The sequence below is a fragment of the Carica papaya genome, chromosome 2 (genome assembly GCF_054855325.1).
Source record: "Carica papaya isolate Zhongbai chromosome 2, ASM5485532v1, whole genome shotgun sequence".
Taxonomy (NCBI): Eukaryota; Viridiplantae; Streptophyta; class Magnoliopsida; order Brassicales; family Caricaceae; genus Carica; species Carica papaya.
The window spans coordinates 16,655,129-16,672,571 of record NC_142310.1 but is presented as its reverse complement, the minus strand read 5'-3'; the positions used below and the strand labels follow the sequence as shown (position 1 = coordinate 16,672,571).

The 17,443-nt window shown below is 34.9% G+C and overlaps 1 protein-coding gene across 4 annotated transcripts; it reads left to right on the top strand.

The window, feature by feature from the left end:
* Positions 1-154: 154 nt before the first annotated feature.
* Positions 155-12,398, top strand: LOC110817308 (spectrin beta chain, brain). 4 transcript variants are annotated; one of them, XM_088213423.1, is made up of 17 exons: positions 190-296; positions 489-626; positions 1,085-1,401; positions 1,876-2,119; positions 2,471-2,751; positions 4,290-4,457; positions 4,527-5,276; positions 5,399-5,493; positions 5,791-5,853; positions 5,942-6,030; positions 6,128-6,193; positions 6,325-6,954; positions 7,221-7,289; positions 7,442-7,512; positions 7,592-7,649; positions 11,007-11,268; positions 11,599-12,398. In XM_088213423.1, the coding sequence occupies exons 3-17, from the start codon at positions 1,127-1,129 to the stop codon at positions 12,156-12,158; spliced, it is 3,681 nt and encodes a 1,226-aa protein (XP_088069549.1). In that variant the 5' UTR covers positions 190-296; positions 489-626; positions 1,085-1,126; the 3' UTR covers positions 12,159-12,398. The 4 variants fall into 4 exon arrangements, with proteins under 4 accessions (XP_021901471.2, XP_088069548.1, XP_088069549.1 ...); XM_022045779.2 differs by lacking the exon at positions 489-626 and having other exon boundaries at positions 155-296; positions 11,602-12,398; XM_088213422.1 differs by lacking the exon at positions 489-626 and having other exon boundaries at positions 155-296.
* The last annotated feature ends 5,045 nt before the right edge of the window (positions 12,399-17,443 follow it).

Below are 17,443 nucleotides of genomic sequence, written 5' to 3'. Positions count from 1 at the left end.
CCATATAATATATGAATCTAACGAAATTAAATGTTAATAATGGAACTAGACTTATTCCAATGTTTTTCTTTTTTTTTTAAAAGTATAAAAACTGAGTTAATGCAAAATTGAGATTGAGATGATGAAAAAAAATAAATAAATTGCGGCTGAAATAAATTTATTTATTAGCCGAGCCGAATTTTATATATACGTATATTCTATACAGACACATTGCCGACGTGCTGCTTTTTCGCAGCTCTCTCGTTCTCAGAGTGTCTGCTTGCTTTTGATCTGCGCTTGTCCTCCTTGAATCTCCGGTATATCTCACTCGTTTTCTCCTAGATTCATTTCCTCTTATCTGAATTAACGTTAATTTCGTTTCAATTTACTTTTTATTAGTCTTCGAGTTTCATTTCGTGGGATTTCATTCATTTTTTAACTTCGCTTAGTTTTTCATCGTATTTCCTTAACTTTCTTTGTTTCCTTAGTTTCTCTTTGTTTGGCCGCAGATAAATTGAGTTCAAGAATATGAAGCGGTTGATTTTTTTGAATTTAGGGATTATTTTGCTGTGGAAATTGGGCAAGCAGCTGGGTTAGGCTTAGGCTAAAGGCTTGGTAGAAATTTTTTTTAGATTGAACTTTCGGAGGTTCTTCTCTAGTTCTGTTAATCTCTTTTTCTTGTTCCTCTTGAGCTTCCATTAGTTTTCTGTACCGTGGTGGACTTAGCCACCCTAGGCTTAACTGAAACCTAATCGGTTTCCCGTTGGTGTCTAAAATCTTGCTACGATCATTGTTTTCTGAAAGTTTGTTTATCAGCTTTGTAGTTGAGAAAATTACTCGACTGATAACCACGTTTTCCCTTTGATGTTTATGTCTCTTCCTCTGAATTGCTAAGTACCTTGCATTGTTTAAAGTTAGCTTGCCTTTGCACGTATACATTTCCAGGAACTTTAAGTGACAAAACTGTCATGTGATGTAACAGTTTCTTTAGTTTTTTAATGTTTGTTGCTTTGAGTTACAGGAAGACCTTTGCTTCTGGTATGTCATTCAATTGTGCTGAGAAGGGTTACAATTAGCTTTAACTTGGTAATTGTATTTGTCTTAGGTGAAGGGATTTGACTATTTAGGTGAGGAAATTGAGGGAGTAATGTTAAGCACTGGGAATAATGGGAGCCGTGGTGGTGGAACATTGTCATCTGATATGCCACCGTTGCCCCAGTGTTTGCCTTTGGAGTCAATTACTTTAAGCAATCAGAAATATACACGCTCAGGAGAGCTAAGGAGAGTTCTGGGTGTTCCTCTTGGAAGTTCATCAGAGGACCATTCTTTTGGAGTTACCCATCCCAAGCCTCTGCCTCCAGTTGCTACTGAGGAGCTGAAGCACTTCAAAGAAAGTGTACAAGATGCCTCTAAAAAAGCCAGGTGGTTTATTCTTTCCATTTACAAAATAAAATGGTCACTTCATATTCACACAAGCTTGTACCATACTTTGAAATAAGGTCTGTGTTTTACAAAAACATGACTTCTGCTTGGTGTAAAGAAAGTACTCCATAATTGACTTAGCAAGTGGATCTTTAAGAGTTTGGTGATTAATTCTATTGAAATAGAAAGAACATAGGTAGAAATATGCAATATTTTAAGTTACAATAAATTGCATGGTGTGGATGACTAGTTTCTGTTAACGGAGAGGATGTCCCCTAGATTTATTTGAAGTAATCTTCTTTCCTACTTGCAACTTTTCTTCGACCAGATAGCGTCTGTCATTTGGACTCTTTTAATATGATTTTGTGATGGCATGGGAATTTATCAAACTGTATGTAGGTTGCCATACATGTTTCTTGTTCACCAGTATATCAAATATTGTCATGTTGTTGAAGATTAAATATCTTTTGCCAGGGATCGAGTAAAAAAGCTGCGTGAATCAATATTCAAATTGGATAAGTATAAGGAAGCCTTAAGCTCAAAGAAACGGCAAAGAAGTGACATGTCATCTGCTGAGAGATCGTGTGGAGTGAACTTGGTGAAGATGGGAAGCCAGCTTCGCAGAAATCCACACGATGTTATCACTCAAAGATTGGAGGAAAGAACAAAAGGTGTTGGGCTGAGTAAGCGTATTCGCACTTCACTAGCTGATATTCGGGTTTGTAAATTCACTTTCAGTATTGAATTGTCATGTGTACTGACACCTTTTGTGTGGAAAGATAGTTTCTTTTCAATTCTAGGAAATTTTCAAGTATAATTTTGTTAAAATTCATTCTGTATAAAGTAAATTATTATCCTTTAAGTTTAGAATAAAGTATTCTGTATTTGATGCACCCAAGTGCTTAATTACTTTCTTTTAGTTTTTGCAAGATTAAACCTCAACAGTTTTTGTTCATATTTTCTCCACAGTTAGACCTTCATGCTGTTTTAAGTGAATAGTGCAGTTGCTTAGTGATTAATGCAGTTCTGTTTTCTTTCTAATTAAAGTACCTTTCAATAATCTTCTCAGGCAGACAGTAGGGTGGCTGCTGCTGTTTCCAGGCAGCAGATGGTAATGGAGAAGGATGTTGACATGCTTCCGGCGAATAGTGGGGGTCCTGTTCGAATTGAAGAGAAGGTCCGTAGATTGCCTGCTGGAGGTGAAGGATGGGAGACAAAGATGAAAAGGAAGCGTTCTGTGGCAGCAGTAAGCAATAGGGTTATAAATGGTGATCGTGATATAAAACGTGTGATGCAACCAAAGCTGAGTACAGATTCAAAGTTGCGATCTTGTGATACACAGAGTTTGAGGTAATAAATTGGGTGTGTATTTGATGCTTTTATTGGATAAAAAAGATGTTGCTGCTGAATGTGCAGGAGAGGAAGTAGAGTAAATCTTTATTTTGTTATTAAAAAAATCAGTTGAAAGGAGGATTCTACTTCGTGCTGAAAGAAATGATTCTGCATGTCATGGAAGTGTCGATTTCATTTGTTTTTCTATATCTCTCTATCCATAATAAGACGCTATCATTTCTTTTTAAAACCAGTTTAACTCTTTTTTATGTTAAATATGTATCTTTTTCTTTATGAAAATACTTTGGAATCCATGTGGACCACTAGGCCTAATTTTGTCTTGATTATTATAGTGATTTAGCTTAAAAAAGAATAAATTAAATATGGAAATAGTGAAAATGAACTATTATCATGGACCAAATGGGAAATTGGTTATTTAAATTTTTTCTGGTAGATTTGAATAGGATCATCTTATATCAACATGATGTGAAAATAGGTCAAGTGCATTGGACAAACTTTGACTAGAAAACAAGGTGTAGGAACTGTTATTTAACCAACAGAGTCCCTGAGCTTACATACAATAAGTGAGATGTTGTCCATATTAGTCATCAATGTGTAATTTTAGAGTATTAGAAAGTTTAACCCATTCTATTGAATAAATAAAGATCTTGCTTGACCGCACCTCCTTGAGACCAGAAAACTTTTATTAAAGCTAGATCTTTGGAACTTTTGTTAAATTTGATGTGAGTGAGCATGTACAATGTGTATTTGCACGTGTTTTTAGAATTTTTGGTGAACCGGAGTTGTAAGTTTATCATTCAAAGGTTTACTGCTTCTTAAGATAGCTTTTAAACTTTTTCCATACCTTTTGCAAATTTCAAATTGAGTTAATCTTTTGGTCTGTAGTGACCTTATTGACATCGGCATTCTACTTGGATTGCATAACGATTAGTGAAGGAAAGAAAGGGAAAGGAAAGGAAGGGAAATGTTGACTTTGTAAATGAAAAAAATATGTTTTCATTGTGAGGATAACTAAAACTGGAAAGGAGAAAGAAAAGAGAATTGTTCTATTCCTTTGTTTGATTTAGGTGGGTAAAGGAAAAGAAAATGATACATTATAATGAATATTTTCAATAACCTTTATGGACAAAACAACAACTTAGGCAATTAGTGTAAAATAGACAATGCTTTCCCCAATTTGCGGGCATGAGAAGAATGGATGTTTAAGGGTAAAGTGCCCCATCAGTCGCTTTTTTCTCTCATTTTTCATTTTTTAACCAAACAAGGGAAAAGATACTTCTTATCTCTCATATTCTTCTCCTTTCTCCTTAGTCTTTCAATCCAAACACAGTATTAGTTGATTTTAGCTATTGATTTGGTGCCAGATTATTTCTTCTCTATATATTTCATGTATTCTTTTAGATTAGTTGTCGATTCTTAAAGATTATGTTTTCTGATTTTATTCTCTGCTCTTTCATTTTTGGTAAGTCTAGGTTTTGGATATCCATGATTAAAAACTAATACGGAAATGATTCATATTCTTTCTTTGATTGCAGATCAAAATCTTCCCCTGGAGTCATTGGCATTAATAAGTTAGATGGTTCTTTTGAGTCTTCTAATTCTGATGCCAGTGTGGTACTCAGGAATGAGTCAGAGGGTATCCCTCTTCCAAAGGATCGTACGGTTCTTGTTGAGCAGAGAGTTTTGGCAAAAGGAAACAATAAGTACGTAGTCCCTTGTCATATTTAAATCTGCACTCTAGGTTACTAATTTTTGGTTGCGTTCTATGTTAGGTCAAATTTTCAGGACGATAATCCAGCCAACTGTTCTAGTACAATACTAAAAGGAAAAGTTTCTCGGGCACTGCGAACTGGCTCCATCATGGTGTTAGATACCTCTTCCAAAGGTCAGCCCTCATCTGGAGCTTTTCAGTGTTGGGAACAGCCAACAAATATAAATAAAGTATCAGCATTGGGTGTAGCAAATCATCAAAAGCATCAAATAGCAAGTTCCTCTTCACATGCCATGGCTCAGTGGGTTGGTCAGAGACCGCACAAAAACTCACGAACAAGGAGGGCTAATTTAGTTTCGCCAGTCTCAAACAATGTCGACACTCATAGTTCACCTCAGGGCTTTGCAACATCTGATTTCAGTGGTAGAGCTTCTTATGGAAACAATGGATCTCAGCTTGCCAGTGCAGATAATAATGCTCCAAAAATCAGAAGGGAAGTGGAGAATGTTTCATCTCCATTTGGGTTATCTGAAAGTGAGGAGTCAGGAGCTGGTGACAATAAATCAAAAGAGATTGGTACGGATGGTGGTGAGGTATCTGCAAGCCATAAAATGGGTCCTGTAATATTGCCAATAAGGAAGAATAAAATACTCATAAATGAAAATGGAGATACTGTGCGGAGACAAGGAAGGAGTGGGAATGGTTCATCCTCAACAAGGCCTTCCGTTAATCCAATCAGAGACAAATTAGAGAATCTTCAATTGCTCAAGCCATTGCAAGGCACGAGACCTCTTTCTGATAAAAATAAAAGGTTTTTATTTACTATTTATTTCTTTGCACTGTTTAGTTTAAACAATTATTCAGATGGAAATCTACTATGTCCATTCCTCAGTAAATTCTGACAAATTAACCATATTCTTTCCCTTTCTTCAGTAAACCAGGTCGTCCACCTTCCAAAAAGCTGAAAGTTTGCAAGGCCACAACCCGTGTTGGGCCAGTGGTTAATTCTGTTTCTTCAGATTTTACTGGTAATGTTTCAAATTATGATTCTTTGGTTTTGTGTGTTTATACATTGAGTTCATGGATTCACTCTCTTAGATACCAGCCGTTATCTTGAATGTTTCTTTTCAATTATTGTGAAGCTTTAAATGTTGGAAACTATAGTGGTGAGGATGGAAATATGTTAGTTTTTCTTTATCCCAATCAGATGTGCATGTACACCTATACATCTCATCTGAATTGTTGGATTATTGACAAATTCTTTTTGAGGGTAAATATTTGGTGAGAATAGTCATTAACTATGTATTTTGCGCATCATTTGTTAGGCGAATCTGATGATGATCACGAAGAACTATTTGCTGCTGCAAACTATGCTTGTAAAGCTAGAAGTATGTGTCTTCTGCAATCTGCCTCCCTTTCTGTCTCTGTTTTATATAATTTATGTTGGTTGCTTAACTTGCTAGATTGTTTTTGTAGATCTTGCATGTTCTGGTCTATTTTGGAAGAAAATGGAATCTATATTTGTATCTGTCAGCTCGGAGGACATGTCTTACTTGAAACAACAGGTAGCACTCCTGCATGTGTATACATAGGATTTCAGGTATATACTTTTGCTCAGACTTATGGTTTTCTTTTGTCTATTCTATTTTGATTTTGCAACAGTTAAGTTTTACACAAGAGCTTGGTGAGGGTTTGTCCCAAATGTTTGGTATTGGATGTAACATAATGGTAAGTGTCTTTGGTAATGTTTTCCTTTTGTTTTTTTTCTTGCCCCTCCCTCTGCCTAGAATAAAAGAGCTGGTAACATCAAAAAGAGGGAGAGAGACCTTAATCAGTTTTTAAATTCTTTTGTTCTTCAGGGAGTTGTTGTGAAGAAAGAGTCTGCTGATTGTTCTGTTGAAGAGCAAATAAGCCATTCTAATCAAGATTCAGCCAAAACCAGTGCTTCATCCGAAAGATTTGACACAAGGAGGTCTGAAAGAGCCACTCCACTGTATCAAAGGATTCTGTCTGCTTTAATTGAAGAAGATGAAACTGAAGAATTATTCCACCCCAGTGAAGGAAAAAATATGTCTCTTCACTATGCAAGTGATGATTCTCATTGTGGGTCATGTAACCAAATTGATGTTGAGCCCAAAGATAAGGACAGAATGGAATCTGAAGTTGAGTCAAATGCAGATTTTCTGAGTCAGAAGAATTGTTTGCTGGACGGGTTCTCTTGTGATAAGAGTATTGGATCTAACTCATTTAGAAACGCAATCTTGTCGAACTCTGTACATAGCAGTGAACTTTGGCTGGGAGACGATGATATGTCACATTTGGATGTGGGGCTTGGTAGTGAAATATGTTCTAACAACCTGGGTCACCTACAATCTAAGGAAACCGATATTAATGGTCTTTCTTCATCTGACTCCCAGTATCAATTGATGTGTCTGGATGATAGACTTCTGCTGGAGCTAGCGAGTATTGGTCTATATCCGGAGGCGTTAGTGGGTTTTCTTACTAAACTTTTATTATCGTTATTTTTTAATTTATGGAAATGGTTAAATTTTGAAATTGGACAAACTATTTCCTCCGTTGGTCCATTTTGAAAGCCATTTAGTATGAGTGCTTGGTTTCAATAGATATTTGATGCTTCCAAGAAGCCTCCTTTTTCCTTATAAGTTCCAACTTAGGAATTTCTATTACATCTGCGAATCATGTCATTATTGTCCTTTACTTATTCATTTATAATTCTTGTTTGGCTTTCATGCAGCCTGATTTGGCAGAAGGAGAAATTATTAATCATGATGTTGTGGAACTGAAGGAAGGGTTGTACAAACAGGTTGAACTGAAACTTAAATTCTTTGCATCAAATTACCCCTCGTCCCCACACCCACCCATTGTCTTATCTGTCTAGAGTAACTTTCATTCAATTTTCAACTTGGGTTTTGTCTTCTGCTTCTGAACTCCAGTCATTGTTTGGTTAATTGGTAGGTTCAGAGAAAGAAGACAAATTTGGAGAGAATTGATACGGCTATTCGGAAATCGAGTGATATGGAGAAAAGGTAGAGCACCTGACTCTGAATACCCTAGAAGTATAGTCCTGGAGTTGTGTCTGGATTATACTAACCTGGTAGTTTGCAGGAATCTGGAGCATCTTGCCATGGATCAACTTGTTGAGATGGCTTATAGGAAAAGGATGGTGACTTTCGTAACCTTTTTCTCAGAATTATTCTTTAGGTTTTTTCATAACTATCAGGATGTAGTTCAGCTATGTAGTTATTTTGTTAAATTTATGACATAAAACACTACCAATGGAAAGTTTGAAAGTACTTTCTGATCTAAACTTGTGTTTACATTTGATTTTATATTTGATGATAAAATTTTATGGTAATCATAAAACACTACCAATGGAAAGTTTGAAAGTACTTTCTGATCTAAACTTGTGTTTACATTTGATTTTATATTTGATAATAAAATTTTATGGTAATTATCATAAAGCCCCCTTATTTTTTGTCATTTATATCAAGTTAGCCATTGATATGTTAATTGGAACAATTGACCCCCTATTTTTTTATACTATATCAAATTAACATATTAGTAAACAATATCTGTTTGTCTTAGCTGATTTTCCTTTTCTCAAAGGATAAAGTTAGTAATTTCAATATTCTCTTCTTCATCAAACACCTCCAAGCTACTGTACGACAACTGCCCACTTCCCTTCTTTTCAATCTCACAGCCATCATCTTCTGTTCAGACCTTTCTTCCTTCAAAGGGCTTCCCATTTCTGTTGCTCATCCTGTCTTTGCACACAAACAACCCTCTTTATTCGTTTTCATGTGGGATTGGATTTCATTGGGTTATTGAAGAGCTCCAAAAGCGATGTTGATGAAGTATTCCGGAGATTGTTGTGTTATTGGTAACTTACAAATAAATAATCAATTCCAGGTCATGATGCTTATAGTAAAGGGTCCCCACGTATAGCTTTTTTGCTTGGGAGGCATCTTTAGAGAAGATCTTAACTATAGATAAACACAGGAGGGGACAGTATTTGGTTAATGGGTGTTATGGCTGTCTTCAAACGGAGGAGATGTGTAATCATCTTTTGTTGTGGTGTCCTATGGTGTACAATCTATGGTGTATGGTGTATGGGCTTTTAGGAATTTAGTGGGTGGTGGCTGGGTTGGTTGGTATGGAAATTTGGACTTGGGATGGTTTATATATAGAAGGCAATATTGCTAACCTAATTCCATTGACTGTTTTCTAGTCTATTTGGCAAGAAAGGAATTCTAGAGCTTTTTAGAGTGTTGAGAGTAGTATGTACAAAATAAGGGATAGGTGGATTCATCTTTTTGTGCCTATTTTGTTAGGGCATGACATATCAGTGATGAAGATTTTGGGAATGTCATAGATACGTTAACACTTCTGTAAAGTCTTTGTACATAGGTGGTATCCCCTTGTTTTGGTACCATGTTAATATATAACTCATATTTTTATTTTAAAAAGAAAAAGCTTATGGTAAAGGGTTGTTAATTAACTCATGGCTACTCTTAGACATGTAATAAATGAGGATATTGACCGTATGCTTTTGATGAGAGTAAGTCCTCCCTCCCATAAAAGATTTCTCTTCCACCCAGATAAGGGGGACTCGAACCACATTACCATAGGGTCCTATGTTGAAACATCCTTGTGTTTTGCTCCTAGGGACATCCCCAAGTATTTAATGGGAAGTTTAGCATACTTAATTCCCAAAATTCTAGCAAAAATTCTGGTTTCACTTCCATCTCCCAGATTTACCAATTCAGACTTAGCTTCGTTGATATTAAGCTCAAAACTATCTGAAAGCTCAAAAGAACACACCTAATGTTAATAATAGCTATGGCATCTTGCTCACGAAATAACAGTGTGTCATTAACAAAAAATAGATGTATCATCTCTTTTGCTCTGATCCCGTCTTCCACCTTCAAACCACTAAACATCTCAATATTCCTAGCCCTTTTAACATTTTATTCAAATCTGCCTTTCTGTTGAGTATGTAGCTAAGAATACCCCAGTTCACATGGTTGTATGCTTCCCCATGTCAAGCTCACACAGGAACCTCTCTTTCTTTTTTTGTACAAGATCATCTACTAGCTTGTTGGCAATTAAAATTGCATCCACAATCTGTCTTCCATGCAAAAAGGATGCTGACACTCACCAACTACCCTCCCAGCACCTTGGCCATTACTATTGCTCCAACTTTTGCAATAGGTTTGTAAAATTGGCCTGAGGTCTTTAATATTCATAGTCCCTTCAATCTTTGGAATGATCACCAAAACCAAAGAATTCAAACCCTTGACAAAGTAACATGACTCATGAAATTCTCTGAAGAGGTAAATTATGTCGCCTTTAACCACACCCCAAAATTTCTGCAGGAAACCTATGTTGAAATTATCTGGCATTGGAGCCTTGTCACCCCTACATTGCGTGAGGCCTTCCAAAATTTCCTTTGATATATTTGAATCGAGCATATGAGTTATTTCCTGTTGTTCTACGTGTCTGTCTGGAAGAGTACCGTTTGACATGGATATTCTATTCTGTATGTTTGAAAATTTTTTACCACGTCATTGAGAATGGTTCATTTAGTAGACTTAACAAGCATCAAATAAAGGTGCTTTGTTTGGGAACCGTGTTTGCTTATGTACTTCAGAACTGTTTGAAGAAGTGTGTGCAAATTTTGGGCAAGGATATGTTCATCGTGCTATAAACATGAGTTTGATTATGATTGTGGTTGATATAATACAGTAATAGCCCTAAAGTTAAAAATGCTGTAGCTCCTAAAATGTGAGTTCATTTACTTTTTTTTGTTGGTTTTCTTCAGGAAGGTTTTCTGGTAGAAAGTTATATTTGGATTTTTAGGTCTCTGGATCAAACAGATATTAGTTGGTTCCTGTTTTACTTGTGTGGGCAGAAGAGAAGTAATCAAGATAGATTATGATTGTGGTTGATGTAATACAGTAATAGCCCTAAAGTTAAAAATGCTGTAGCTCCTAAAATGTGAGTTCATTTACTTTTTTTTGTTGGTTTTCTTCAGGAAGGTTTTCTGGTAGAAAGTTATATTTGGATTTTTAGGTCTCTGGATCAAACAGATATTAGTTGGTTCCTGTTTTACTTGTGTGGGCAGAAGAGTAGTAATCAAGATAGATGTACTATGACTAGATATAAGTTCAAAGTTCTTGGCATGTGGTTGCTTGTGATTCATCTAGATAGAATTTGTTTTTACCCGAGGACCAACTTGTATCTATGTTGCTTTAAAATAATTTTTTGCTTATCAACAATGCTTACACATCTATGACACATAGGCTTGGGAAGGTGCAACTATTATAAATTAAGTATTTTGCTTTGTTATATTTCTTTCTCTAATATTATCTGTGCTGGTGCAATAATGTCTGGTTGGGCATATAAATGAGATAAGGTGTGAAATCATGTCAGTTTTGGCACTATGGCATTCTATAGAAATGAAGCATTAAATAAGGTTCCATTTTGATATAACTTAAATTTCTTTGAAAAATTTACATAGGCATGCCGTGGGAGTAATGCCTCAAAAGCCCAGAAAGTTTCAAGACAAGTTGCACTGGCTTTTGTCAAGCGGACTCTTGCTAGATGTAGAAAATTTGAAGAGACAGGCAGCAGTTGCTTCAGTGAGCCTGCTCTACAGGGTGTCATGTATTCTGCCCCTCCATGCAGCAATGATACAAAATCTGTGGAATGTGTTGGCTCAGGAACTGCTAGTAATACATGCAATGAAACTTCTAACAATCAGGCAGAGGCCAGGGGATCAGGTATATTAATTTTTTTCTTTTGAGTAGAAATATATAAGTTTTATTAATTTGGTAACATGTACATACCCATCATAACACAACCTTCTATTAAGGAGATACAGAAATGCACAGTCTGATTTAACTCAATCTCATAGAAAGGGAAAGATTATCAACCATATATTAAAAAACTTATTGGTGGTATATTGATTTAAATCTCTATCAATTTAAACAATCACCTTCATGAATTTCTTTTTTGTTGCGGTTTCTTTTAGGTTTTTAATACTTTTCCTGTTTTCCTGATGATTTTTGTAAGTCCTATTCATTTGACAAAATATGATTTCTCTGCTGCAGCAGGTGCTGTTTCCAGCGCTAAGAGGAGGGAAGTATTGCTCGATGATGTTGTGGGCAGTGCTTCTTCTAGGGTCACATCCAGTTTGGAAAGCCCTATTCACGGAGTAAGGGGAAAGAGAAGTGAGAGAGAAAGGGAACAAAACAAAGATGGTTTAAGATGCAACTGGATTTCTGGGTCTGGTCGCACATCATTGGACAGCAGCTTCAAGAGTGAACGCAAAACAAAAGCAAAGCCCAAGCAAAAGAACAATAATTTGTTCACTCAGGCTTCAGGTCTATCCACTTCTGGGTCTGACCAATCAACAGTTGTGAGTGCCGGCAATTTAACAGGGAAAGCTAGTTCATCTCCTGCTAAAGAAGCCAATGACCCTGTTGACCTAGCAAACTTACAACTGCCTGAATTTGGATCAATGGATGAACTAGCTGTAACTAATGAGCTTGGTGGACATCAAGATCTCAGCAAATGGTTGAACTTTGAAGAGGATGGTTTGCAAGACCATGATTCCATAGGTCTCGAAATACCAATGGATGATCTCTCTGAGTTGAACATGCTTATGTAATTGCATTATTCAATGTCTTTAGGCAATCATATGTCCATTGCAGCTACCTAATCTTTAGTCAAGCTGACGAAAACAAGTTGTAACTATGGTTGGTTTTTGTCCATAAACTTATAATTGTCGAATTGACAGGTCGCTGAATGTTGAGAAAGGAGATTATGAGGGGGAAAAGAACCATTCTCATGGAAGATGTACATGTAGGATTTCAAGTATGTTATGGATTTGGTAGAACGAACTTAATAATTTGCAGGTGAAATTCTTGTCTAAAATGTAAAAAAATGAAGCTCCATAGGAATTAGAATAAATTGTTCAGGTTAAGTCTAGAATTTTATAGATTAATTGTTTTTGTAATTGAGTTATTTATGAATTTATAAATAATTTTATAACAATATTTTGGTTTTATTCTAAACGTGATCTGATTGAACTTAAGATCCTCCAATAAAAGCAGCGAGTCTCTCCAATTATTTTCTTCTCTTCACTGAGTATTTTAACTAAGTAGTATCATACGTTCATTTTTCTGTAAAAAGTTATTGTAAAGGGTTGTGAATACCAAAATATCGTGTTCTCATGTATACTTATTTGAAGGTTGTATTCTGTTGTGTTATAATTGATATTTATATAATATAATTAATGAACATATAAATCTTTTTTACAAACATTATATTGTTGTCATCATTTATGAATTTGAAAGTATCACTTGGAAATCAACATATGTTCTCTATGCTAAAAGCATAAACCTCGAGATTTCGAAGTTGGATAAGCTAACTTCTGCATGAATTATGTTCATCATATTAAATTCTTCAAACATTGTTTTTAATACGAACAAACACATTTACTTTTTACTTTTTACCTCCTTTCACTCTTAATTTCAGTTTTCCCAAGCAATATTTATATCTTATAAACTAATATCTAATTCAGACTTGATTCTATACACTTCCTCCATAATTTGCTTTCTTACGTTCAAAACCATTTTACCTTGAAATGACCTAATTGAATAGTGCAAGTTACATGACTTAAGATGTCATTCTTGTCCAAAAGTTTAAGGTTGTCTCTTTGGAGGAGTCTAAATTAGGAAGAATCAATTTGGATTTGAAAAAGGCTTGAGATCAATTTGGATTTAAGATGCTCATTTCTTTTTCTTCTCTTGTACTCGTCTCATGTATGTTTTTTTTTTTCCGTTTCTTGTCATCACAACAAGCTCAATTTTTCTTATTTGCCCTCGTGATGTGGTCAATTTTTTCTTTCTTTCACCCATTTAGCATGCTTAGTTTTTTTTTTCTCACCATAATGGCATGTTCGAGTCTTTCTTTTTCTTGTCTCATGTGACTTACACACACTAGTTATACAAGTGTAACAAGTGCACTAGTTATATTTATATAGGTAATAAAGTGAATAAGTATTGTTCCCATGAGAATTGAATAAACTAATTGCTTTAATATAATTATATCCTTATGTTAACAAAGTTATCGATATATGAGTTATTCAAATTAAAAATATTAAATTACTAACTATTAAACCTATAACTTGAGCATTCGTATAAGCATTAATTCCCATGACAATAAGTGTTGGATGATCAATTTCACCTCTTTCTAGGTAACAAAGTATTGAGAACTAGATGCAAACACCACAGAATGAACCAAGATACAAAAGATTAAAAAATAGGGAGTAGAAAGAGAAAAATGCACCTAGCTTCACAGAATTCCCTCCTAAAAGCTATGTGGCACCATCTGAAGCAAATCAAAAAACTAAATCAATTGCGGTTCAGTAAGGAGAGTTGGCTTGGTTCATGCATCAAAGGCAATGGTCAGAATGGTCCGACGCTTCAATTTTTCGATTTGCTTCAAATGTTGCCACATACCTTTCAAGAGGTGATTTTGTGAAGTTATATCCATTTTTATCTTTCTGCTCCATATTTTTTAATCCTTTGTATCTTGGCTCATTACTTCATATGGTTCTCAACAATTCCCTCCCCTTGAGAATTAATCTTTCCCTCAAGGTTTAGGTGAGGAAACTATTGGGATATATATGTTGCGTTCTTCCAAGTTTCTTCGTCAGTTCCTTGCCATTTGATTAACCACTGTCTTTCCTCTTGTCCTTATCTTATTATCCTTATTATTTGGAAGATCTCCTCTGGTTTTATTATCTTAGTTTCTATAAATTTTGCTAAGTTAGTTGTATCATGCAGGTCTCTCGGGTAATATTTCTTGAGTAAGGACACAGAAAATAAGATGTATTTTGGCTTTTAGATGAAATTGCAATCTCTAGGCTACTGCACTGATTTTTTTTCTCAATCTTATAGGGCCCATAGAATTTTGAAAGTATTTTTTGACCATTTATTGTAGCTATTGAGTCTTGTCAGTAGCGTTGAAGTTTAAGAAGAACTTGTTAGAACAATATTTCTTTTCAAATCCGTAAATCTGTAAAAAATTAAATATACATCCTCATACGGAATTAAAGAAAAATATAATCAAAAGTGTACTTGAATTCATTGTAGAAGATCACGTCTGGTGGTAGGATCTTCTGAATCAATACGACGCCTTGAAACTAGTTTTTTCTAGTGACAAGATTTCAGAAAAATAAAATGATAACCTTTTAATTCGGGGACCATAATTGCTTTTTATATCGATTAATTTTTGCAATTTTTATTTCACCCATTATAAAATGAGAACACTACAAAAATGGTATATGCACATTACAAGTTCATATTTAAACCTGATGCATTAAGCCCCAATATTATTTAATTATATTTAATCACTTTTAAACGAGCCCATTAAATTGACAGCCCGATACGTATACTAAAGTCCATATTAAACTCATATGTTAAAAAAATCTAACAATCTCCTACTTGAGCTTTATGTGACACCTTAACTATGCGCTAATAACCGTTGGAGTACTCAGAACTGTGCTATCAATACCTGAATGCATCACCAAACAATCCCGTCCATCAATCATAAAGACATAGGATCAAAACGGCCTTCGCTATGATTAACATATCTAAACCCATCAATGGTCACATATATCAATATAACCGAACGACATGGATCAAGCATGAATGTGCAGCATAGAAATTACTCGCTATGTGATCTAAACATGTCTATTTCCAACAAGTTCTGCCTTAACCTTAGTGAGATCAATTGTAAAAAAATTCAGAGATAATAATATATATAAACATAAATGCAAAAAGCAAAAACTTAAATGAAACCATATAGTCATAAACTAATCCAAAGTACATAATTTATGACATGTTTTACAAAATAAATACAATTATAGTACAAGACTCCCACTGAAACTACACATCATTTAGGGATACAACACTCATATGAGCAATGTGCTCATGAAAGACTTTAGGTGGTATTCCCTTTGTGAGCGGATCCCCAATCATGGAGTTTGTTCCAATGTACTCTATCAATACCTTCTTACTCTAAACTCTTTCTTTAACAATAAGGAACTTAATATCTATATGCTTTAATTTCGTCGAACTCCTGTTGTTGTTGAAATACATAACTACAGATTTATTATCACAAAATAACTTTAATGGTCGTTCTATGCCATCAATAATACGCAGCCCAATAATAAAATTTTGCAGCAATATTCCATGATTGGATGTCTCATAACAAGCTGCAAACTCTGCTGCCATAGTAGAAGAGGCTATAAGTGTTTGTTTAGCACTCTTCCACGAAATAACTCCCCCAGCAAGCAAGTAAATATAGCCTGATGTAGATTTTTTACTGTCTTGACATTCGGTGAAATCAAAATCAGAATAACCAACGATCTCCAACTAATCTGACCTCCTATATGTGAGCATATAACTTTTTATTCTCTGAAGATACCGCATGACGCGTTTGGCTATTTTCCAATGATCCATATCTGCATTGCTTAAATATCTACCTAACATCCCAACAATACATGCAATATTTGGACACATACAAACCTGTGCATATATAAGACTCTCTACAGCAGAAGTATAAACAATCTTTTGCATCTCTATAATCTCTAAATCATTCTTAGAGCATTAACTTCGAGTAAACTTGTCTCTTTTAGACATATGGGTGTCTCTTGCTTTACAATCCTGCATGCCAAACCTTTTAAGAACCTTTTTGATATAACTCTTCTGTGATAATCCAAGAATACCCGAGAGCGATCATGGTATATCTAGATCCCTAATATAAAAGAGGCGTCCCCAAGATCTTTCGTCTCAAATTTTATTGTCAGAAATCTCTTAGTTTTGTGCAATAATACTATATCACTGCTAGCAAGCAGTATGTCATCGACATATAAAACCAGAAAAATATATATACTCTCATTAAACTTATGGTATATACAATCTTCCACTAAATTTATCTCAAAACCAACAAGATAACAACTTAATGAAACTTGTGATACCTTGGTGGGAAGCCTGTTTAAGTTCATAGATGAATTTTTTTAGTTTACAAACCATTTGCTGCACATTTCCAGATACAAAGTTTTCTGGTTGCACCATATAAATCATCTCATCAATGTCACAATTGAGAAACACTGTTTTAACATCCATTTGATATAACTCAAGACCAAAATGTGCTGTTAAAACCATTATAGTCCTGAAAGAGTCTTTCGACGAAACTAAAGAAAAAGTCTCTTTATAATCGATGCCTTCTTTATGTGTAAAGCCCTTAACGACAAGACGGACCTTGTACCTCTATACATTACCTTTCGAATCCCTCTTAGTCTTAAATATCCATTTACAACTAATAGGTTTCGCATTCGTAGGTAATGAGACAAGATACCAAACGTCATTGTCTTTCATGAATTTTATCCCTTCATTTATGACATCAATCCACCTGCGAGAGTTAGAACTTTTTATGGCTTGATGAAAGTTGATATGATCATCTTTTACTGTACTAATGTCAAACTCATGTTTAAGGAGATATACAATATAATCATCTGGTATTATATTTTTCCTCTCTCTTGTGGATCTTTTTAATAGTATAAGTTCTTAAGAGTGTGAAGTTTGTGCTTCAGGATCAGTTCCCTGAACATGAATGAGAGATACTATGACATTGTTAGGTATAAGAACCTGATCCTGATAATTGTCAAGAAAACTTGAGGGAATATGAATATTCACCCATTCCTCTTTAAAAAACAAGGTCACAGACTCTTTCTCCCCCCATGAACTCAACATTCTCAAAGAGCTAGACATTTTTCGTCTAAAAAATTATCTTAATAGTTGGATCATAAAATTTGTAACCCTTGGATCGCTCAGAATAACCAACAAAATAACAACTAACAGTCTTGGAATCTAGTTTCTTTTC

What these genes read in the sequence shown, in the direction of transcription:
- LOC110817308 (XM_088213422.1), top strand. Translation starts at nt 1,127, where the DNA reads ATGTTAAGCACTGGGAATAATGGGAGCCGTGGTGGTGGAACATTGTCA. An exon ending in TTGGCAAAAGGAAACAATAA is followed by an intron (nt 4,458 to 4,526) that starts GTACGTAGTCCC and finishes GTTCTATGTTAG; the next exon opens with GTCAAATTTTCAGGACGATA. An exon ending in AGGAAGGGTTGTACAAACAG is followed by an intron (nt 7,290 to 7,441) that starts GTTGAACTGAAA and finishes GTTAATTGGTAG; the next exon opens with GTTCAGAGAAAGAAGACAAA.